Genomic DNA, 24,324 nt, shown 5'->3' with positions numbered 1-24,324 from the left:
GCCAGTGTTGTTTCAAGCCGTTTCAAACCCGCGGTACTAACGAAAGAGGAATCTAATTTCACTTAACAGGCGAGCTAAAGCAGGGAAAACGAAATATGAATGAAAAGGATAAAGACGCCCCCGAAAAGCGCTTCTCTGCCACCCTGGGTCATGGAGTCCGAGCCTCGGTAACCAGAAAGGATCGAAGGTGGGAGAAACACCACTAAACCGGTCATTAGACAGCTCCCGGGGCACCGACACGAAGTCTCTCACGGAGAAACTGACGGATAAACTCATTACATCCCTTGGGTCTCCCTCCCAACCTCTCACTGGGGAGTTCGTATCCCTTGCAGGTTTCGTCCTGCAGTGGCAGGGAGGGATGAGCATGGTTCACGCCATACCCATGTACCTAATTCACCCGGATCCCAGAGGAAGGGATGCTGGCAGCCAGGGCGGTTGGGAAGTGAGGATTCCCGCCTGCCCGAGGCCCGGAAAAGACCGCCGGGCTCCAGGCTGCTCGGTACCGGCTGTCCACTGGGACCGAGCCCCTTCCCGGCCCACGGACGGGCGCATCCCGGTACTGTCCACTCGAGGATATCATTAGCATCTGAATGATGAGGAAGGGTTGGAAACGCACGAATAAAACCCTGCCTCGAACAGGTTTTGTCCCGTCCTGGATCTCAGCGTCACCTGTTACTGCCACGGGTTTGCGATGCCAATGTACATCTTCTTTAAGAAATTAATAAAGTGCGAATTGGTCCCGCACACCCCCCCCCCGCCCCCCCCCCCCCCCCCGATATGCAGAGGGGTGCAGGCAGGAGCACACGCTCAGCCCTGCAACCCCGCATGGGCCGCCGCGTCCTGCAGCGACCTCCCCGGTAAATGCACCGGCGGGCCGGTGGAAAGGGGGTGTGGGGCGTGTGCTCCAGGGCCCCCGGCTCCAAAAATTCCCCCTGAGCTGCTCCTTAGCCCACTGGGCACAGGCAGGGGAAGCGCTGAGCCCGGAGCGCCCCCGCCGAAATCGCTCCTGGGTCAAAGGAGGAGAGACCCCCCCTTCCCCACCGCTGCGGCCAAGAGGGAGATTCCCGGGGTGGACACAGCTGGAAATGTCCTGGACAGAGTGGGAAAGCGGGCCCCGACGAACTCCAGAAGAAGTAGGTGAGGCAGGAGAGACAGACAGCGAGAGAAAAGGGGGGAAAAAAGAAAGGGATAAAGACGAAAAGAAGGAGAGAGTGGAAGCAAAAGAAATAGACAAGGTAAGAGCAAAAGAGAGAGAAAAAGCGGAAGAGGGGGAAAGACAAAAAAGAAGAGAGATAAAAACAAACCAAAATAAATTAAAATAGTTAAAGACAGAAAAACCAAAATACAAAGAAATTTAACAGCGTGGGAAAAAGAAAGAAAGAAAGAAAGAAAGAAAGAAAGAAAGAAAGAAAGAAAGAAAGAAAGAAAGAAAGAATAAATAAAATTAAAATAATTATAGAAAGAATGAAAGAAAGGAAGAAGATGGGAAATTACAAGGAGAAATAAAAAGGAAAAAAAGAACGGATGAGAAATAAAAGGCGACGAAGAGGAAGAAGGACAGACGAGCCGTAGTCCGGGAGGTGAGGGGAGAGCGCGGAGCCCCTGCCCCTCTCCTCTCCTGACAGACGGACACAGGGGCAAGCACAGGTCCCTGACCTACCGCGAACATCTCGAGGTTTCAAAAGCACCAACTTAATTTCTAAAACAATTTTCCCGCGGCTGAGCCGGCTCCGACAGCTCTTCCTGCTCTCTCCAGATCGGGAAACGGTATTTTTTTTATTTTTTTTTTAATCTCGTTTCTCTACGTTCTTCTCGGGGAAGGAAAGAAACGAAAGAGAGAGATGGGAAGAGAAAGAAGATGCTGGAGGGCAATGTTTTCAGGTCGGGCACTGGGGCACAGAGAGATTGGACGCTATTATTAAATCCTAAATTCACCGTGAAAACGGGAGTTTCTGCGCAGTCACAAGGAAAGGCCAGGGCAGTCCTGGAGGAAGGATCAAACTATTGGAAAAGATGTTCTTGATGTCTTAGGGTGGTTTCTATAATCCACGATGATTTATTTTTGTTCGGGGCTGCGAGAAAGTAGAAAGAGAAAACAAAAAAACTACCGAAGAAATGAATAAGATCTTGACCTTTCCTAATTCTCCAAATCAGCAGTAATGGAAAGCAGAAGGTGCCAGGGGAAGGAGGCGGGAGGTGAGGGCCGAGCGGGCAGCGCAGCGGGGCTGGCGGGGCCGGGGTCCCGCACCCACAGCCCGCAGCGGGCGAGGGAAGGGCCACTCGCTTCCCTCCTCGGCATCCGCACTGCTTAACACGGGCTTAGTTAAGCGAAAGCAGAAAAAGAAATCGCACACACACAGCCCTCCCGCTGTGGTCCCGACAGGGATATTCCGGGGCAGGATCGTTTTATCCCGCCCCGACAAACCCGAGGAGAATCCCCAGTTTTCCGCCTCTCCCAGGCTGCCCACACACGGAAATCCGCCGCGGAGTAACTATGCAGAGAGCGTCGCGGTTTTGCTACAACCTACAGAAAGTAGAGGAGTGGGGGCACATTAAAAAAAAAAAAAATCCTCATGAACGCGTGACCAAAGCCCAAGCAAGGCAGGGCAATCGGCATCCCCCCGGACCTACTCGGAAACAGGCGCCGATCAGAAAGGGAGAAGGGGAAAAAAGCCCTCAAACGTGCAGAGAAAAGGATCGGGCTCCTGGAGGGCTTTGCCCGGGATTTAGCACTGACTAAATCAACCCCCGAAAGCAGCTCCGAGAACTTGGGCTAGGGAGCCTACACACGGGAGGAGAGGAAAAGGGAAATGTCAAGTCGCCTTTTTGGCCAGGCACTCCCAAGCAGCAACTGCAACAGCTAATTATTTTCCTTTCAGTGCTCGGTTATTACTGGTGTCCTCCTCGCCTCCCCTCCAATAAATAAATAAAACCCTCCTTTAGGCAGCGAGGCGTGAAAAATGATCCTCGCTGAACGCTTAAAAATAACGTCCCGTGAAGATCGGGGCCGCGGAGCCAGCCAGCCCCGTAATTAGGGACCATTATTCGTCCCGCCTAGCCGAGGCAAAATTTCTCGTGAAACCCCCGGAACCGAGTCCGGCCAGAGTATTTCGGACCCAGGGGAGACCCCCGGGTCCTTCCTCGCCGCCCCCCATTGGGGCGGATGGGGAGAGCCGGTTCTCCGGGGCGCTCCCCCGAACCTCCCCGAGCCACGCAGACACTTGCAGGCGGCGTGAGACTGATCAGGGCACGGAACGAGCTGCGGTGCTTCAGGGAAATTCAGGGAATGGGGAAAATTCTAATTTTAAAGACGCTTGGGACTCTTCCCCCCCCAGAATAAAATCTCGATGGCGTTTGCACTTGCAGCCCCCGCAGGTCCGAGCCCGACCCTTCCCGCGTGGGTACCACGACTGCCGGTTAAGGAGGGGAATCTCCCCGCGCCCAAAATCAGTTCAGCTTCAATCCTGTCTGGCGACCGCGGCTTAAAAACTCCCAATGACTCCGCAAGGCAAAAGGAGATGAACGGAGCCGGGGAAAGGTGTCCCAGTCCCAGACACACCCCCCGACCCCCCTCTCCTGAGCGTGTGGGGGCAGGGGGCTCTCCAGGGAAACACCGCTTCCCTGCAGAGGACCCCCCTCCATCCCTTCAAGCCCCGAGACCACCAACTTGGAGAACCCACTGCACCAGCGGGACTGCAGGGGCCACACGCCTCCTTCATCCCTACGGGCATCGACTGCCATTTCTTGTCCGCTCCTGGCACCCTTGTCTCCTTTTCCTCCTGCGCTTCACAAACAAACAAGCCAAAAAATATATTAAAAATCGCTACTTTATATTAAATTAACCAGCCCCCCTTCTGCCAGGCACACAACCAACCACCCAGCCTCGCTGCACATCGCTTTCTTCCCTCGGTTCCCGTCTCCTCAAAGCAGGCTCGGTTATTAAAAGAGGCTGAACAAAGATAGCCCCGAGAGCAGCTATCAGCGCATTTTAACTTCATCAAAGACTTCGGGGGAGAGGGAGAGGAGGGGTCTGGCACCTTCTAGTAATGAGCTTGTCAGGAACACCCCTGCCAGAGCAATTGAACAATTTGCACACAAGCAAAAGAAAAGGAGAGTGGAGGGAGGGAGGAAGGGGAAATGCTACAAAAGCCCCTTCAATTTCCAACCATGTGCTTGGCAATCTGGAAAATAGATTCATTGGCCTCCTCTTTTCTCCCATGTCGAGTCTTGTAGCCCCTTTTGTAGGAGCTGGACATGAAAGGGAGACAACCAAGTGCCGGACACGAAGATCGCTTTTCAAAAGCAAATGTGTGTGAAGGCGAGATGTGAGACCGCTCGCTGCGGGGAGGCGGCACGTTCAGGAACAACATCAACAAACTGCGCGGAGGTTCGAGGTGGCACAGACAGGGGCAGCGGAGGGGGGATAAAAAAGGGATGGGTGGGAGAAGGGAAAAGAAAAGCCGATCCCCCCCCGCTCCCCGGCGCACACCGCCCGGCTCCTGCTCCTGCCTGAGCCCCGGAGGGCCCCGCACAAAGCCCCGCTGCCCGGGGACCGGCTCGTCCCCCGCTCCCTGCCTCGTACGGCTCAGCTTTTTTTTTCCTTTTTTCTCCTTCTCCTTCAGCTGGCTGCCCGGTCAGAAAGGCCTCGAATCTTTCGATCAGGGTCCCTGCCAACAAACAAACCAAAGAGCCACGTTTGGTCCCTGAAATAAATAAATTTGATGTGGGGGGGGGGGGGGGGGGATGGTCGGAGGGGAGACGTTTAGAAGAGAAGGGAGCGCTTTAAGATGTTTATTTACTTTGTAAGTTGTTGCAAAATTTAGGCAGAGATCAAGTTTCATTCGGTCATTCAAATACTGCAGGCCCAAGGGGGACGTGTATGCGGGGGGGAAACCCCTCCAACTTATTTTCTCATGTGTCAACTTTTCCAAACAAAATAAAAGGAGGTGGGGGGGGGGGGGGGGAGAGGAAGGGGGTGAAGAAGGGAGAACCCTTTTTTCACGGCTGCCACCTCCTTCCCCCTGAAAACACGCGGGTTGCTCTTTGGTTTGCTTTTTGTTAGGGGGAGGAGGGGGTTCTTTGCTTTTTTTTTTTTTTTTTTTTTTTTTTTCCTGGGAGACACCAAAATCCAAGAACTAAAACATAAAATTAACAACAACAACAACAAATTATCGTGGGGATCTTTTCCCTTGCCGGCCCGTGGACCTACAGCGGGGACCGCCGCGGTGGCCCGGGCCCGCAGCGCTGGGCAGGGGGCGGCGCGGAGCACCCCGCGCAAGCTGCGCCCCCGGCCGCGGAGGGGCCGCTCGGCCCCTGCCCAGCTCCCGGGAATCGCCGAGCCGAGGTTGGGAGCCTCTCGCTTCCCCGAGGCCCGAGCGGGGCTCTCGGCTCTCAGCGTGACAAAGGACATCGCAAAGAACGATTTGGATTATTATTTGTTTTTTAACCAGGTCACAAACATTTATTAATTTACACCAACGGTGGACAAAATTCTGTTGCCTTTTCCACATCAAATTATTCACAGATTCTCTCAATAAAATAGATATGACGGATGCACAACCAGTGAAGAGTTAACTGGACTCCGCTCATTAGCTCCCGAATAATCTATATACAAATAATTACCAATACACCAAAAAACCCACGCACGGAGGGGGTGGGAAAACGGGGATTAAAATAAAAATACTATGGGAATTCTCCAAACTTCCTGACCGATCGGATTTTCTTTCAAACGTGCATTTGAATGTCTAATTGGGGGGGGGGGGGGGGGGGGAGGAGGGGGGAAGGAGGAATAAAAATAAACCGCAGTCCTGAGTTTCACCGACTTTTCTTCTTCTTAAAAACAAAGAAACCTTAAACAGTGCCTTTTAAAACCAAATCCGAAGCTTCAAAGAAACTAAAAATAAGATTGGACCATTAAAACATTTTCTTTGAGAGCAGGGGAGAGAGAGACACACATGGCAAAGCCACCCGGCACAGACACTTGCAGGAACGAAAACGGGCTCGCTGCGACCGGGGCCGTCCGCAACTCCCCTGGTCGCTTTCCCAGGAGATCTGGGGGGACCCCCGCGGAAAACCCGCACCTCTCAAAGGAAACATTTCCGACCATAAGACCGTTTCGTTTTTCACGTGCCCCCCCTCCGCCCCTCACAAGACGTTGCGTTTTCAACCAGCCCAGGTCCCAGCTTATGTTACGGCCACTTACTTTATAAATACGCTTTGGAGCTTGTCGGACCAAATCGTGTTATTCTTTCCCTCCTCCCGCCCTCCCGATTTATTGAATTATATATATTTTTTTTTTTCCCGAGCAAAGAAAGACAAGCAGATCTGGATGCCACTGAGCCTGGAAAATAAGTAAAAATTAAAAAAAAAAAAAAAAAGGAAATATTTCCTACCTTAAAACACAACAGGAGGAGATGGGGGGGACACGGGGAGAGGGAAGGGGAGCAGTTTCGGAGGAGTGGGGGAGAGCTGGAAAGGGGCCGTTTGCTTCGCGACTCTCCCCCCCATCCCCCTCCCCTTCCCCAGTCCCCAGCACACTTTAAAAATGACAGCTGCTGAGGGTTGTGATTTTACTGGAAAAGTTCTGGGCCGGCTGGAGAAGCGGCTCGTGTGCCAGGCTGACCTGGGGCTGTGCCGGGGCCAAGGCGGGGCTGAGCACGGCCAGGACCTGCGCCGGGGGGCCCGCCTGGCCGGCGGGGTAGGGCGCGGCGGGGGCGACGCTGGGGTTGGTGCTGGGCGGCGGGGGCACGGCCCCCCCGATGATGTTGTCTATGGAAAAAGAGGGCCGGGAGGGGTGGTTGGTGCCGCCGCTGCCGCCGCCGCCGCCGGCGGGCGAGGGGTCCGGCTTGAGGGTCTGGAGGAGGGCGGCGGGCAGGGCGGTGGGGCTCAGCTGGGGGTGGTAGAAGGACTTCCTGCAGTTCAGCTCGCCGCCCAGGAAGGAGGGCAGCCCCGAGGCGGCGGAGAAGACGGAGGCGGCGGCGGGAGGCGGCGGAGCCGGTAACGGGCAGTGCGGCGCCGGGAAGGGGAAGGCGCCCGCGGCGCCGCCGCCTCCGCCACCGGGATGGTGGTGGTGGTGGTGGGGGTAACCCTGGAGCTGCAGGCCGTAGTTGTAGCCGTAGGGTCCGTAGGCGAAGCCGGGCAGGAAGGCGGCGGGGTCGGCGGCCCCGGCCCGCAGCAGCAGCTCGGGGTGCGGCGGGTGCAGCTGCTGCTGCCGCTTGAAGCGCTTCCTCCGGCGCAGGAAGCTCCCGTTGTCGAACATGTCGGCGGACTCGGGGTCCAGCGTCCAGTAGTTGCCCTTGCCCGGGTTGCCGGGCTCCCGGGGAATCTTGACGAAGCAGTCGTTGAGGGAGAGGTTGTGGCGGATACTGTTCTGCCAGGCGGGGAACTTCTCCCGGTAGTAGGGGAAGCGCCCGCTGATGAACTCGCAGATCTCGCTCAGCGTCAGCCGCTTCTTGGGACTCTGCAGGATGGCCATGGTGATGAGGGCGATGTAGGAGTAGGGCGGCTTCACCAGCGGGTTCTTCCCCCCCGCGCCGCTGCCGCCGCCGCCGCCCGCGGGCGCCTTCTCCCCGGGCGCGGCGCCGCGGGCGCAGGCCGGCTCCGATCCGCCGGCGGGGGACAGCCGCTCCGGGGACCCCCCCATGCGCGCCTTGGCGGCCCCGCTCCGCGGCAGCGCCAGCCCCAGCGGATCGCCGCCGTCCTCCTCGTCCTCGTCCTCCTCGTCCTCGTCCTCCTCGTCCTCGCTGTACTTGCCCCCATCCTGGGGCGGGCCCACCACGTCGATATCCGCGTCCTCCACCTCGGAGAGCGGCTCTTCCTCCGGGGAGCGCTCGGACATGATCCCGCAGCCGCCGCCGCCGCTGCTGCCCAAAGTCATTGTTGTGCGGCCGGGGCGGCCGGGGCCGGGCTCCCCCCCCCACCTAGCGGCGGCTCCCGGGATGGGCCCGGGGCCGTGCCGGAGGGCTGCGGCCGCCGCTGGGACTCCGCGCCCCGGCGCCGCCGCTCCGCGCCCCGCTCGCCGCGCCGCTGCTGGCGGGGCCGCGGTGGTGGCTGCGGGGAGGTGGCTGCGGAGGGAGGGGCGGCGGAGGGGGCGCGGGACGGGGGCGGGGGGAACGGGGAGCCCGTGGGCTGGGCAGGGCGCTTGGGAGCAGTGATAATAAATAATGGTGATAATGATAATAAAAGAAGAGAAACGGGAGGGGAAAAAAAAAATTTAAAAAGAGGGGGGAAAGAAAAGTGGGGTTTGCGACGGCTCCTTCTGTGGTTGGGGGGAGGGAGGGGGAGGGGGAAGGGAGGGGCAGGGGAAGAGGGAGGGGGAGGGCAGAAGTGGGGAAGGCGGCTCCCCCCCTCCCCACCCCTCCCGAACTGGGACCCGGTGGAAACGCTCCCACACTGCGCCTGCTGCCAGCGCTCCCCAGGCCTTTATACGGCCGCCCCAGCATCACGTGGCGCTCGCCGCAGCCCCCACGGGGCACGATGAGGGACTGCCCGGTCCCCGGGGAGCGTGTCCCCCGCCCGAGATGCTTTCGAGGAAAGCTGCCGCCTGCTCCCCTGGCGCTCGGATGGCCTCGGCTTCGTCTGGAGCAGGCTGCGATAGGAGGGGGGCGATCGACGCTGGATAAAGCCCCTCCCCGCCCCAAGCGCCCCGCGGTGCTGGAGACTCTCAGACCCCATTCCTGCGCGACGCGACGATCGCCTTCCTCGGCCCGGGGGTCCGCGGAAGGTCCGTTCTCCCCCTGAGGGCTGCCCATGCCCGAATCTGGGGGAGGAGCTGCAGACCTCCCGCAGCCTCACAGACAGGGACCCTTACTCCTCCAGGACCGAGCCTTCGGTCCCCTTGAGGGGTCGTGTGAGTTTGGGGATCCCCGCTCCCCTTCTCCACGCGCTTACGTCACCAACACGTCACTAAGGCCGGAGCACCCTGCCTAGAAACCCGCCTCCTCCGAGGCTCCCACGGAAGGGATGCTGCGCCCGGCAGGTGCGGGCCGGAGGGCGAGGAGCAGCTCTTTGCCGAGCCTCTCCCCCCACGAGAAATAACCAAAGCAAAGGCTGTGCGTGTCAGCGGGGTGCTGGGACCGCACCCGAGTCCTGCATCTCCGCCCGACGCGGCTGGCCCGGCCGGGTACCACTTTCCGAGGCGACCCACCCACAGCCAGGCCCCAGGAGCCCTTCGGGAAGGGAAATATCCCGTGGCCTCGGGATCTCCTGTCCGCCGCTCTCCTGCCTCTGCTTTCCTGACGCCTGGCAGGAGGAGGTGGTGGGCAGCAGACACCCACCTTGTCGCGGGCTGCAGGCGAAGCGGGAGAATTTTCTTCTAAACAGAGGCACACAAGGTCCCCGGGAGCATCCGCAGTGTCCCCGCGGGTGGCAGAGCCCCGCTGCCCCCTTGCAGCTGCCCTGGCGCAGTCCGGGGAACACGTCCGTGGCTGAAGCTGCCCAGCCCATGTCCCGTAGGTGGCTGTGACAGCAGGTTGTCCCTGTCTCTATCGCGGACACTTTGAAACACGCTCGCACCGTTAGCTTTTGGTTTGTTTTGCTTTTTTCCCTTGGAAGCTCTGCAAACACGTGTCTGCTTTCCCGTGGGAGGATGCCTGGGGAGGGAGGAAGGAAAGGGGATGGGTTCTTCCAAGGGGATACCATGAGATGTCCCCCCGCCAGGGCCACGTTCAGCAGTGTGAGAATCCGCGGTGATGAATTGCCAGTCTCTGCAGTTAACAGGTGCGAGCATTTGGTGATAAAATCTCCAGCACTAATACCGGGGAGCCGGGCCAAACAGCTGCGCGGCCCCGCTTCCAAATGCCGGTCACAATTACTCAAGCCCTAACGACTTGGTGCACAGGCTCGGCGAATTCGGGGGGACCCCGAGGAGAGGACAGAGGCGGACGTCTCCATCCGCACATCTCCAGTGGAAGCTGCGATTTCAGAGCCGGAGCCTCTGCGCGGAGTCGGTCGCATCCTCCTTCCTCGCCGCCAGCGCGGACATCGGGAGAATTTCTCGATCGGCGGGGAAAAGTAGAGGGGAAAACTGTGCTGCGAGTTTCTCGGGAAGGTGGGAAGCTTGTCTCGCGGGTCCGTGTCAGCTTTAGGGGAGCTTTCCAGAGCTTTCACTTTTATACTTCTCCGATGCTCCTGACCTGTGTTCACAACACATACGCACATATCTCCCTCTCATATGTTTGCGTGTATATATATATATTCAGCTCTACCAGGATATACTTTCTTTCTTTTCACAATATATTTTTTTCATATACACATGTATATATAATTGTCTAACACGGATAAATGCCTCGGAGATGCCGCATCTTTCCTACCAACATTGTTTAAACTCTTCGTTCATCAGCCCGGTGGAAAGGCGATGGGAAGAACAAATGAAAGAGAGCGGAGAGGGAAAAGACCCGAGCCGCTTTTCATTTTTATTTCGTAAAATAATAGTTATGCCTCCCCTACATAAACGAAAGTGTCATAAAAAATTCGGAGGCAGCTGCCAGAGATTTCGACCACACACACAACGGGGCGATTGAATTTCCACTTGGTGCATTTCGTGGCAGCGAGGAACCGCCGGGAGCTGCGTCTTGTGCCTCTGCAGGGCGGCGAAGGGGAGGGCGGGGTGGGGGGCAGCAAAATGACGCGCTGCGAGCGGCCGGGGGCAGGGGACACCGCCCGGGGGATGCTCCGGGGGAGAAGATGCTCGGCCGCCCCCCGCCCGCCCGCCCGCTCCCGATCTCTCCGTCTGGAGGCTGGTCCCGCACGGCTCGAAGTGAAACAGATGTGGGTGTCTGCTGCCTGCCCACCACTGCCCTGCCCCGGCTGCGCCTCTCCCCCTGTCTGGCGAGGTGGGCAGACCTCGGGGGGAGCCCCTGGCAACGGGGAACTCGCTCGCTGCTATACTCATGGTCATGGGGACCCCGCTGAGATGGAAAATGTACGGAGGAGGCAGAAGGGCTGATGCGAGGCGCTGTTGATGGGATGCGGCCGGTGCCTTGTCCTGCTCCCGCCTGGACCTGGCTCTCCCGCCCAGCATCGCGCACCCAGAGCGCCGCAGCTCGAGAAACAGCGCGTCCCGAACACCCGGCCCCGACACGATTGCTGCCTGTTTCAAGGCACAATACCGTCCCCATTTAAGTCGGGGATGACCCACAATGGAACGAGAGTGAATGAATTCCGCTCTCTCCGTCTCCGAACGGCTTCTGTTCGCCGAGTCGGTCTCAGCCTCGGCTTTGCTACGCACGATCGGCTGCAGAAACAAATCAAAACGAGAAAAAGTGCCTAAACTACACCCGTCCCGAGGTGATTTAGAAAAGGGAAACCCTGGACTGAAACAAACCAGATGGTCGGATCCCAGACACGGTGCACACACACAAACACGTTCACACACACACTCCCGGCCGTGCATCCACACACGGAGCGACGGGCGCGTTTTAATGTGAGCCGGCCTAAGAAGTGATGTGGTCTCCCGAAAGAAAACCCCTATTGATCTACCCGAAAAGATTGCTTTGTCATCGCCCCGCTGAGGCCGGGCATGCTAGGCTGGGAGGGAAGCATTTTATCTTGGGCAGATTTTTAATTTTTCTGCTCTCCTCTCTGCAGTATTTCCTTACAGACAGCTTCGCTCCTCGTTTGAATACAACTCTGTTTTACATTTCAAGTTAAATTGCAGAATCAAATGTGGGTGGGGATGAATCCTGCTGGAATGGAGAGAGTCTCCAAAAAGTCACGAAAGTAGGGGAAAAAAATAAAGGTTATCAACTGATCACTATGATTTTTTTTTCTGTAAATTGATTTTCACTGTCTTTCCCACCTGTTTTAATGAAGTGTTTGATCCACGCATGTGGGGTCGGTGTTTGATGCCCTGCTGACAACTTCAGCAGGTGGATCCCCATGGCCGAGGTTTTCCCCGGGTGTCCCAGTGCTTCCTCCCGGGTCGGAGCTCCTGAAAGCTGCAAAACTGGCCACAGAGCGATAAAGCACCTTTTTTTTTTTCCTTTTTTTTTTTATTTTTTTCTTTCTTTCTTTTTTTTTTTTTTTTTCCCACAGAGAACAACTCTTGCCTTGACCTTCCGCCCAGACCGCTCTCTGGTACGGATGTAGTCGGAGGGCAGAACATGAATCCCGAAGCACCGAAGGGTGCGATCGCTACTCCTGCCCTGGCGTCGCTCATGCCCACGTCTCAAGGAGCTGCTCCTGCCTGGAGCATCTCCAGGCGCGGGGGTTCAGAGGGGAGGAAACCCCGGGAAGGGAAGCCCTTGGGAACTGTGGAAAGTTCTGCTCCAGCCCAGCCGACGTTGCTCCCAGACCCTTCCAGATGATCTGTTGGCTTTGTGATCCATAATCGTTCTTGTTGCTTCTGCCGAGCAGCATCTAAATTCGTTTATTCTGATGAGAACTACATCTACAAGTCCCCCAAGGCTCAGTGATGGATTTTTCTTTATTACCTCGTTATCAAGCTTGGCTGACCTCTAACTTCTCTGAAAACATGAACAAGACAGACCTGCTGCTGCCTGGGCTGCCCCAGGGGGCTCTTTTTCCACTTATGTGATTTCCTTTGATATTATTTCTCTTCTTTCCATATCCAAGGCTCAGACCTTCAGGGCTCCCTGCAGTTCAACTCTTTTTCCAGGCACGCTCTGCCAGCTTCCAGCTTGCAAAGATCAGTTTGCAGCCTGCACACCACGAGCTCCCAGCACAGGGAGGTCAGTGGGAATGGTGGTGACAGATAGTGAGAGATACATGAAATTCCCATATTGAAAACCACCACAGCCAAGTGCCAATATCCATCCCTGCAGCATTCAGATGTTGGACAGCTCGGGGTTGTTGACTTGACTTTTCAAATATAGATGTCTCAAAATCCACACCAAAAAAGGCCTGGATTTCAATGAAGGCTTTTCCTAGGAACCCTACGTCCAGGGCTGAGTCCCCATGAAACTTTGGAGGACAATTATCCCTGTCTTTTCTGCTCCTCAGACAAGTGGGAAACATGTTAAAACCACGTTTATTTAAGTGATATGATCTGACTTTAGGACCTTAGTTTTGGGTTTGCAGTTCCAAAACTTTGCCTCCTGCTCTCTCTTCATAAGTGATCCCATCCCATGTGGGTTTGAAGCCCACTAGGCAAGATCATACAAAGCTTAACACTCAATTGATTAACTCTGACTTGTTTTAAGCCCTTTTTTCCATACCACTCTTCAGTGATCTGATGTGAAAAGAGATACACACACTTACATGACTCAGAGGAACACAGCATTTTTAAGCCATAAACCACAGGTGCACTTTTGAGACTCACCAAAGCCAGCTCTCCTGGTTGCCATAAAAAACACATTAGCCAAAGGCCGATGCATGTGGAAGGCAGTTATGCTCTGGCACATGGCAATGTGTATAGAACAGCCGGGTAACTGTGCCTACCACACAAGGAAAAACATCCCTGTGAAAACAAGCCTGCTAAATCACTTCATTCTTTCCAAAATCCCCTGAAAATAGAAGGAAGGATTTTTAGGGCTTTTCTGGGAGGTGAGAGATATATGTGGGAGGGAATCAGATTTTCCAAAAGTGGGCACACCGGTGCAAGGACCTAAGTAAACGGCTAGATCCACAAGGATTTAGAAACTCATGATGAGGTTTCTGAGTCCAGGTTTTCCATGTTAGCATCTGATCATGCCAAACTTGTCCAGGAAATCCCTGATGCTGAGTTTTCTGCATTCACCAGCTCAGCAGCTCATGCCCACCTCACCCACTGAGATCACTGAAGTCCACTTCTGCCAGAAGTGCCAGTTGAGTACCTTCAGCTTGGGTGCCAGAAGTAACACAGAGAGGTCCTTCAAAGGAGGAAATGACAGAGAAGGTGGAAAATTACTGGAATATAGTTTGATCAGTTTTACAATTTTTTAGCTCTTTTTTTTCTTTCCATGTAGAAAAAGGTTAGGGATAGGAGTCCTTGTGGAAGTATCCATCAATCTCCAGCTGGGGATCAGATCTGTGTCCATCTGCTGTATCCTTCTGAAAAATCAGCCCTGCATGTACATGCTGATATCTATGGATCTGCCTCTCAAAGAACTTCATAAATATATTTTGCCGCTTCACCTTACATAAGATTGCACAGAAATATAGCACAGATTTCCCTATAGCTTTTCCCTGTTCCCATCTCTGGAAGAAGTCGAATACACAGAGAGAAAAATTTGCAAACCAAAGTCTGGGAAGAGATGTGAGGCATCTCACACATGTAGAGAAGAGGCAGAACCAAACCCCTTAACCCTCTCCCCTTATCTAGTGAAGGACTGTCAGATGGAAAAATTATTAAACTGCATCACTTCAGCATTGTGGCTGACTCTGCAGAGAAGGGTGAATCTCATCTCCAGACAGGTGTGAACTTCCATTCCTTTCTTCAAACCACCAGAAGAAATTGCTGCCCTGAGCTGCACAGGGACAAGAGCTTCACACACACACATTCCCACTTCTTTCACTTACTGCAGGTAAGGCTCTGCTTATTCTTGCTGGGAAGAGGAAAATGGATTACACACGTGGAAGAAGCAACACTGAGGGCTGATGAAGGAAAGGCTGATATTCCACATCTGGCTTTATGTTACTTGGAAATTTCTATGATTTCTTCAAGATGGATATTTAACATCACCCAGCTAACTGGATCCCAGCAGTGCTCAATATGAAATGCCCTTTCTTATTACCATTTTCCAGACTTTTGTACAGTCTAGCTATTGAGCATTCAAATTGTGATATAAGAGGACTTAAGTTATCCGTTCCCTGAAAATACATCGCTGGGGTCCTGTGGGGGATGCAGGCTGGTGGGCTTCCCTCCCAGTGCAGAGATAAGTGTGCCATCTAGAGGAAATCCCTTTTATTGCCAGCACTGCCAGCTGAAAATTATCCAATAAAGCATAATTAACCTCTGGCTCCAGAGAAAATCCTCCACCCGTGCCTCCCTGCTCTGAGCTGCTGCACAGGCACGCTGTGGCAGGCTGGTGATGCACTGAGGCATCGGGGTGTTTTGGGAAGGTCCTAAGCACTTGAGGAACATCCCAGCCCACCCTGGCACCAGCTGGCCTGACCTTTCCTCAGAGGTGATATGAGCTGCCCAGTCCCCGCTTCCCTGCCCTGTATGGGTGTAAAGGAGAAAAAGAGAATGTGAGTGTTTCCATTGTACATGTCTGTGCCTGGAAAAGGCAGGGAGGCTGCACATATGGCTGGATAAGGAGACTGGATGTATCATCTAATGCCCTCCAGCCCTCCAGCACAGGTCTGGACCCATGGGTGCCAATGGTCAAGCCACAGCTGAGGTACCAGGTGCACTAAGGGGGGCAGTGGTGGGGTCACCCCCTCCAGCAGCAGCTCCCACCCTGTGGAACACATCCCTGTGGAGCCCTTGTGGGGCTGACAGGGGTGTGCAGAGTACAGCCAACAGTGGGGATGGGGGCAGATCCACATGTCCTCTCATTTTTTCTAAGGAAAAATCTCCTCCACAGCTACATCTCCAGGCTGGACTGTTCTCACATGCTGTTGCTGGCATGGGAACCCTCATCCGAAGCTTCAGGCATGGTTGTAGGTCTGGGACATGGGACATCCATAGGATCTGTGCCCAGTCAGCCCTCTGGAGCTCACAGCATCTGTATCCCACACCTTCCACTTTTTCTACCACCACCACTATAGCACATCTTCAGTCACCAACACAAGGCTCTTGTCCCACTGATAAAAGCAAACTCTTCCAGCCCTAAAGACAAATGAAAAACAGTGATCTAGGTTCAAGCAGAGGAACAAATGCTGCTCCTCAGCAGGAAGCTGGGTAAAAATTGGGAAGCCTTGCAAAAAACAAAAGCAGAGATGGAGAAAGAGCAGGGAAAATCTCACACTAGAGAAACCTTGTTCTGCAGAAAAAGCAGCTGAATGCCTAAGCAGGGATTATTTGGAGAGGAGCTGCTATTGCATTGATTTGTTAATATTCTGCAGGAATTTTTTTATACATATTTCATCACTTTTACTGAAGATTATCCTAATTTTCCATACCATCTCAGAAGCTCTCCAAGACATTGCTCTTTGGTACACTCAAGCAAGTCTGAACTCCAGCAACACCTGCAGCACTTTTTAGGTTTTGGTGGTCTTGTTTCCATTTTGCAACCTCCTCACCTTCTACCCACACCTGTGGACTCTCAGGCTCTACTCATGACTGGGAGATGCTGCTCTCACCACTGCACAGTTGTTCTCTCCCCCAGCTCCATGACAGGGAGGGAAGGTGTGGATGTTGCCATGGCTCACTGCAGGTTTTTGTCACTCACATGGAGCAAAGGGTTTCATGGCACTGCCCTGGGAACTTGTGCACTTTTTACATCTCTTATTTCCTGTCATGACTGAGAAGAGCCTAGTTGCAATAAAAATCTGGGCTCCAATCCTACAAACACTTATGCCTGAGCTTAACTCTAAGCACGTGAGCCGTCAAAGGGGACTATTCATGTGCTTAAAATTTAAGCATGTTCTTAAGCGCCTGTAGGCCTGGAGTCTGTCAGTGGAGGGATTTGTGCCTTAAGCCCATATTCTGGGTCATTCTCCTTTTCATGTATTCTCTGCCATCTCAGAAGATGCTTCAACAGGGAATTTTCAAGTTCTTCAATAAACTTTGTCTTCCAGAGCAGACTGGATTCTTGCCTATTCTATGGGGCAATTCTCCTCTGTTGCCTCCCCTCCCCCTGTGAGCGATAATCCTGTGCTATTTCATGCTTGGCCAGACAATTAAGCCCTCTTGCTGCTTGGCTCTGTCTTTGTTATGTATAATTGTTCCAAATAATTAGCCACTATTGCACGCTATTCTGAAACTACTTTGTATTGCAATTATACTTAGAGGGTGAGCATCAACTCGGGGAGAATCCAAGCAGCAGACAGCCTGGAAAGAAAGGGCTTCAAGCTGGGGGAGGATGGATACGTGCTTAAACCAACACAGTGGAAAACCTGACAATAAGTAACAAGGGAGGAGCAAATGCTGCTTGGAGAGAGTCTGTGGCTGGTGGGGTCCAGGCAGGAGAGCTGAGGGTGGGCCACAGGGCATGGCCTGGGTGTCACCTGGCTGCCACCCCGTGGGTGCAGGAGGCAAACCCTGCTCACACCCCACTCCTATCGCTTCCAGGCTGACCTGACGGGACCATCTTGACCAAGTGGCCAGTTTAGCCATCTCTAGGGAACACGAAGCTCTGCTGGGATGCGTTTGGGTCTGGCAAGAAAATGTTCCTTCCTAATTGTGTCTTTGGTGTGGCAAAACTTGTGATTTCTTGAGGGTGAAGGGTCTGGTTGAGATTGGTTTGGCAGCCTCCTCTTTTCCCATGGGTAAAGAGACCTCTGTTACAGAGGAGTGCTGGATGGGATGCTCTTGGGAGGGAGTTACAGCTCCGTATTGGCATCTTTCTGAAACTGAAAATAATAAGGCACAGCAGAGTCCCCTCAGCTTTACTCAGACTCTTGTCTCTCAAGCAGTGGACACCTGAAAAAGGTATAACCAAGACCTGGGTTGGCCTGACCTGCACAGGTGAACTAATTTCTCTTCTGAAACCCATGGCCTGCTCTGAGCGAAGAGCTAGGGTGGTCAGTGGTCAGTGAGCTTGGACAATCTTGTGCTTTTTGAGGTCCATTTGCTCCAGCCAGATTAGATAACTTGAAACTTCCTGAAAATGGGTGTACAGATTTGATTTGGTTTCCAACACCTGATTAGCAGGAGAGTTTTAAAGCCAAGATGAGATGACCCTGGTGCAGATGGAAAGCACCCAAAACGTCTGAGACCATTAGGCCCATTCTCTGCAGAGGTAATACCAACCTTTGGCTCAGCAGTGCTGATGAAACTAGAAAATGAACTTTTCCCAGGCACATGAGTAAGAGGCTCAGATGCACCTTTTCTCCATGCAACACCCTGAGCTGCCACAAGCCAGAGCTGCTTGCTGGTGCTGGGATGGCACAGTTGGTTCATTACATTCTTAAACCCAACTGCTGCAGTGTAACCAGTTCAGCAACTACAGTAGAAAGGCTGCACCCTGGATCTCTCCCAAGAGTTTGTAGGTATTGTGCTGCCAGTGCTCAGGCTCTGATGCTTTGCGTGGCACTTTGGGTGCTGTTAAGAGCCAGGTCAACCCCCAGCTCTGCCATTCAACCATCGTGTAGCACATTTCAAACACAGTCAGCCTGCCAACAAGACTGGCTGCTGCAGAGGAGCGATCTGTCATCACCAACCCCTCCCCTTCCATCAAGGGTGCAGATTCTCACTGTGTTTCCACTCACTTCCCTCTTCTCACTCTAGGGAGAGGAAGCGCAGGAACAGCCAACACAGCCCAATCCTGTATCCTGTGCCCAGGGATGGCTTAGGAAAGGGTAAAAGAAGGTATAGCCAGAGAAACCCTTTCCCTTTGAAACCTCCTCAGAGTGAACAACTGGTGTTTTAAGAGGTTGTGTCCAGCCCATCGTGTTTCATACTCACCCTCCCTGAACAAACTTTACGGTGTCTCGTCCCGACCGTACCCCAAAACTCCCCGATGTCCTGATCCCCGGCAGCCGTGAACAGGAACCTCAAGGGCCGGGATGCTGCCGGTACGCGCTGAGCACCCCTCCGGGAGCCGGGAGCGGCTTCCCAGGGCTTTCCACTGGAGGTCAGTGTTGGCCTGAGCACGCTGGCTGTCACTCGGGCCATGTCGCCCCTGCCACCCCCCCCCGCCCAGGCGTTACAGCCGGGGAGTAAAGCGGCGGAGGGCAGCGCAGCGTTGCTCTTGCCTTGTACAAACTCAGCGGTTCCATCCCCTGCTCCTGTCCTTACAAGAACTTTACGAATGTAAAGGATCTAAACATAACATAGCAGCAGCGGTGATCGACCCCGACATCCCGAGACGTAGCTAAGAGCTTGGGCAGTGCTGACTCCCAGATGCTAATTTGTTAAAACCTCATTATTACCTGGCAAAGTCAGTCTCAGCCGGTCCCATGGCATCCACTGCCCATCTCCCCATCACTGACTGACTTTACCAACTCAGTCTTGACCTCCAAAAAACACCACTGAATGTCTTCAAGCTGTGTATTTGCAAAGTATTGCATAGAATAACAGGAAGCTATGGTGTAACAGTTCCAGCATCGAGTGTCAGTGAACAGCTGGCAGCATCCAGAAAAAAAACGAACACTACCAGAGGGACCGGTAAGTTCTTCAGGAAATGTGCTCAAGCTAAAATTTCAGCTAGTGCTGTATTTGCTTGTAACAGGGTGGAAAACACTATTTATATTTTGGGAATATAATCTGGAAAGGGCATTTCTTACTGCTTCTTTGAACCTGTTGGAAGCAGCAGGAAGGTGGTACAAGCATGAAAAGTGCAGAATGCTGTTGCAAACAGACAGACACAGCAGCTCAGTAGGTCCTCCCTGCATAGCCAGAGTTTCACAGTGAAAAACCAGTATCTTTTCAAAGTGGCAGCTCATTTTGGCTGAGTGTTTCTGAACGTGCCTGAAATCAGCCTGACTTGCAAAGTTATTCCCTGAGAAGTCAGAGAAGATAGCCCAGCTCACCACTAAATCTCTTTGGTGCTCGGGCTCAATTCCACCTCCCCCATCAGCATCTCACAGGTTTGGAACAGGGCTCTCCCCACCACGGGGAAGTCCAGAGCACCTCTTGCCATCACCCTGAAGTATGACATTCTTTCCACAATCCCAGAGAGTACAGAAAGTTTTGCCTCTGTCTTTTGTGTGAACTCGAGACTGTTACAACTGTCATTACATAATATTCCCTAAACTCCCTAAATAAAGAGGGGAGGATTTCAAAGGAGACTTGGTTTCACAACTGAAATCTGAGTGATAATTACTCCTGTTTCATTAAAATCCCTCTTATTCACTAAACAGGGACACCGAAAAGACACTAAAACAGATGAAGAGCTCAGGTATAAACTTTACAAAGCTTAAAACTACTCTGTCCCAGCAAGGCTTATGCTTTACATGACACCTTAATCCTACTCATTTGCTAGATTCACCCTAACTGTAAACAAAGCTTTGAAATGAAAGCTTAAAAGCCTCGTTGGGATACATTAACTTAACCAAGAAGACACTCTTAGGGCATTATTTTAATGACAATCACAATGCAAGTTGCCAGAGTTTTGTGCATGTGAGGATTAATGTCTACAGGAAAAAGAAGAAAGGGGGTTTGTTTCCCCTGTTTTCCAGCTGTTTGGCAGTGTAAGCCCCGCGGTGAGGGTGGTTTATTGATGCTTGCAAGGGGCTCTGGGCTGGGGCTGTCTGGCAGGCAGGGATGTACCAGAGAAGATGTGCAACTCGGTGCTGCCCACCAGGGGTTGTCCCACCACACCAGGACAGGGACATCCACTCTCTCCAAGGCAGATTTTCGGGGAGTCAGTCCCCTGTGGTGACTCACTTCACACCAGAGCCCCCTTGGCTGAAGAGATCCCCCTTGCACAGGCACAGGGGTGGGGAGGATCTCTTGCAGACACATCCCTAAATCTGGAGCTGGATGCCACTCTCCAGAAAGCCCCATAGCAGGAGAGCACAGAGAGCTGGGGACTGGAGCAAGTCACAGCCCAGCCCTCATGGCTCCAGCAGCACCTGAGTTAACACTCAGACACCGGGAACTTTGAAAGCCCTTTCCAACACCAGCTCCCACCCAGGCAGAACCACAGCATCTCCTGCCCACCCCCTACAGCCAATATTGTTTTTATTTCATGTCAGTGCCTGGTTCTGCCCTGCCTCAGCAGCCCTCCTGCTCAGGGTGCAAAGCCAGTGGAGTCACAGCCCCATCAGCTGGCAGATCCGGTGCTTCTGGCACATGTCTGGCTCTGACACTCTGGGTATTTAGGCAAGATTTCAAAAGTTCTTTTGTTAGCAAAACATTGCGGGATCGGGCCCTGGGAATGAATGTGAGCTATGACAAATGTCCTTTCTGCTGACTGTCCTTGCAAGTGATTATTTCAGCACTCCCCTAAGTGATCTCTGCAGGCAGTATATCACAGGCAGGCATGGTCACATTGCAAATTTCCATTAGACAGAAGAAGTCTGCCTGTAGATATTATGTGGAGAGAGCCAAAGTATTTCAAGTGATAAGTTCTTTCACAGTGCCCATCCTGAGCAGAGTTATTTCTTGAGGAAAAGCACAGAAACTGCTGTTGGGACCAGTGGGAAAGCTGAAAGGGTGAAGCTGGAAGGACCGGAGAGGAGACTCAGCAACCCAGCTGAAGATGGCAGCCCAGTCTTTAGAGATAGATGGAGGCCAAATTTTAAAGAAACCAAGAAGAAAACAGCATTTTTCTTCCATCCACTCTCATAGTAAACCCACTCTCAGTTTCTGTGGAGCACATAGAATGAAAGACTGAAAAGCCACAAGGTTTTAAGCTGTGGACAAAAGCTAATTCCGTGGGTACGTGTCAGCACACCCGCTTTTGTTCATGTCCAGCAGCTGGGAATGAGATTCTGTTTTGCACCAAAGATCAGATGACTTCCAACTTCTCAGGGAGGAAAATGCAATAGGGACTACAGAAAACTGCTCTGCTTCAGAAGACACCCTAAAAAAAAAGGAGAGAAATCCTAGCTTGGCACTTTTACCCAAAGGATGTTTAAATTAGAAAAAAAAAAAAAACCTAAATCTTGGGATGGGGAATTCTCCCTTCAAACCTTGTAAGGTGGTCTGGCTGGGAGTCCTGCAAATAAATAGCAGCAGCCCAACCAGTGAACAGGTTAGAATTTTAATTGATTTTGTTGCTAGGAAGAAAAACTGTGATCTCCTAATTTGATGGGCTAAATTACAATTTCACCTGCAAGGGATTCCTTGGAGGGAAGACACATTCTCTCTATGCAAATGAAAACTATCAAGTCCAGTAAGAGCTGCATGGGCTAGCCTTGTAGGAATTAACATTTGGTTTTAAGAAAATCATAATAAAATAGAGAGTTTTAAGAAGCATCACTAAAAATATAAGATGTGGTGGTGTCACAACAGTAGCACGAATCCATCTCCCACCAGTTACAAGACTATAATTTCCTCTTGCCAAGATCAATCCAGAGCCAGAGGAACTGCAGCACTGGTCATGTTGGAAGAAAAAGCTTTATTTTAAAAAAGTCCTTTCTAACAATAAAAGTAATTTTTAAAAATAGTAAAAAGAAGTAGTCAAGTTGGGGTTTCTTTTCCTACAGGGAAAGGAAATGATAAACATCTTAAATATTCATTTAAAATCCAGTGAACTTGTTTAGTGGTTTGGGGGGTTTTGATAACTTTCATTCCAGTTACACGGGAGGCACTCAGGGAAGAAAGGAGAAAACCCATCTGAGAGAGAGTTCCTGCACGTTCCACCATGCACCCACCTCCCGAGCGCGCTCCTGCTCGCCCTGGGGGTGCCCCGGGGTGCACTGCTGCAGGTGGCATCCCCGGGGCCGGGCTGGGCACAGGGACAAGCGTGGGAAGCCCCGCCTGGCAGATGCAGCCAGAGAACAGCTTTTCCGGGAAGGAACGGAGCAGATAAACAGATCACCTTGCCTCCGCTTCAGGGTAAGCGGAGAGAGGAACCGAGTGCTCCCACACGTGTGGGTCTGCACGCAGCCGGGGACCCCTGGTTCCACCCCAGCTGACCCCAGGACGGGGAAGGAGAAGTCCGCTCGTCCAGAGCCGCTCGTGGGAGCCTGGGGATGTCCAGCCAGACCCCCTCGGCCCCATCACATGTACCGCTCCAGGCCAGCGGGGAAGTTGGGCTGCCTCATGTAGGTGTTGCTGGAGCTGAACTGGCCCAGGGGTGACGCGGAGAGCCCCAGGAGCTGCTCGCCGTGCTCGGCACAGGCCGGGGGCCGCATGGCCGGCAGGGCCAGTCTGTTGGGAGCCCCGTAGAGCTGCGGGCTGCTGGGCGAGTAGCTGCCCTGAGCCACGGGCAGGTGTGGGGGCGAGGCGGCGTAGGGGTACGCCAGGGAGTTGGGACCGGCCCGGCTCAGCAAGCCGGGGCTGACAGGCTGCGCCTGGAAGCAGGGAGGCTCGGAGCTGCCGGCAGAGCAGGCAGGAGCCAGTTCGGCTCCGGGCAAGCCCAGCGATGGGTGGCCCAGCTCGGAGGGCGGTGAGGGTTGCAGGGCCTGCTGCCCGCTGATGAGGCTGTCGATGCTGAACATCCTGGGATGCTGTGCCGGCGGCGCTGCCCCGGCTCCATAGGGGTGGAAGACGCTGCTGGAGAGCTGCGGGCCGTAGCCAGGCGAGCAGAGGGCATTGGGGTAGGGCGCTGCGGGTGCCGTGGGGCGGCCGGCGGGCGGGGGCGTGAAGGCGCTGGAGTTCTGCATGTAGCCGGGGTAGGTGGTGATGTCGGTGCGCTTGAAGCGCTTCCTCCGGCGCAAGAAGCTCCCGTTGTCAAACATGTCCTCTGCAGCCGGATCCAGTGTCCAGTAGTTGCCCTTGCCGGGATGGCCGGGCTCCCGGGGAATCTTGACGAAGCAGTCGTTGAGGGTGAGGTTGTGGCGGATGCTGTTCTGCCACTTCTTCGGGTTCTCCCGGTAGAAGGGGAAACGCTCGGTGATGAACTTGTAGATGCCCCCCAAGGTGAGCTTCCTCTCGGCGGCGTTGGCGATGGCCATGGCGATAAGGGCGATGTAGGAGTACGGGGGCTTGCCCCTCTGCACCGGCCGCTTCCTCCGGCGGCCCCCGGCGGTGGGAGGCGGCTCCTCGGGCGGCGGCGGCGGGGCCGGGCTGCTCCCAGCGCCCCGCGGCTCCGGCTTCACCGGCGGAGCCTGCGGAGACCCCCGCGCCGGCCCGGGTGAACCGGGGCTGGCCGCGGCCGCGGGGCTGGGCGCCGGCAGCGTGCACATGCCTCGCAGGCAGGGGAAGTCGGCCGCGTTCATATACGGCCCTCGCCTTCCTCCTCCTCCTCCTCGGAGGAGGATGGGGGAGCGGCGGGAGAAAGAGCTCCCCCGAGGGGAGGGGAAGGGGAGAGGGAGGGGAAGGGGAGGGGGGCAGGATCGGCGGCAGCTCCCTGCGATGGGGAGGTCGGTCCCGAGTCGCTTGGCAATATATAGGGCTGTCGCCCCCCCGGAGGGGCGTGCGGTGCCGGCCCGCCCGGCCCCTCTCCCCCGGCGGGAGGAGGAGGCCCCCGGGGAGGGGTCCCGACTCCCACGGCTAAATCCCCCAGCCTCTCCTGGGGTTCCTTCCACAGCTATGCCCTCGAGCGATCCCTCCCCCGGGGGTCCCGGGGCCAGCGCTGCGGCCGCCTCTCCTCCCGGCCCTTCTCCGGCTTCTCTTCGCTGGGAACTGACGCTTCCTTCCAGGAGAAAAAACAAACAAAAAGAGTCCCGACGGCCAGCCTGGGGCAAGTTTGGTGCCGCTGCCAGCCCCCAGCAGTAGAGCAGGTA

The 24,324-nt window shown here is 54.3% G+C and overlaps 2 protein-coding genes across 2 annotated transcripts; both read right to left on the bottom strand.

The window, feature by feature from the left end:
• Positions 1-6,538: 6,538 nt before the first annotated feature.
• Positions 6,539-7,876, bottom strand: FOXD2 (forkhead box D2). Its single transcript, XM_062497579.1, is given in 3 exon segments — positions 6,539-7,039; positions 7,041-7,084; positions 7,087-7,876. Coding segments are annotated over 3 exon segments (1,335 nt in total).
• Positions 7,877-22,656: 14,780 nt separating this feature from the next.
• On the bottom strand, positions 22,657-23,817 carry FOXE3 (forkhead box E3). The gene has a single exon (XM_062497636.1). The coding sequence runs from the start codon at positions 23,815-23,817 to the stop codon at positions 22,657-22,659; it is 1,161 nt and encodes a 386-aa protein (XP_062353620.1).
• Positions 23,818-24,324: the final 507 nt, after the last annotated feature.

This window comes from Cinclus cinclus, chromosome 8, assembly GCF_963662255.1.
Source record: "Cinclus cinclus chromosome 8, bCinCin1.1, whole genome shotgun sequence".
In the NCBI taxonomy this organism is placed as follows: Eukaryota; Metazoa; Chordata; class Aves; order Passeriformes; family Cinclidae; genus Cinclus; species Cinclus cinclus.
The sequence above is the reverse complement of the archived record's forward strand: the minus strand, read 5'-3'. Positions and strand labels throughout refer to the sequence as shown.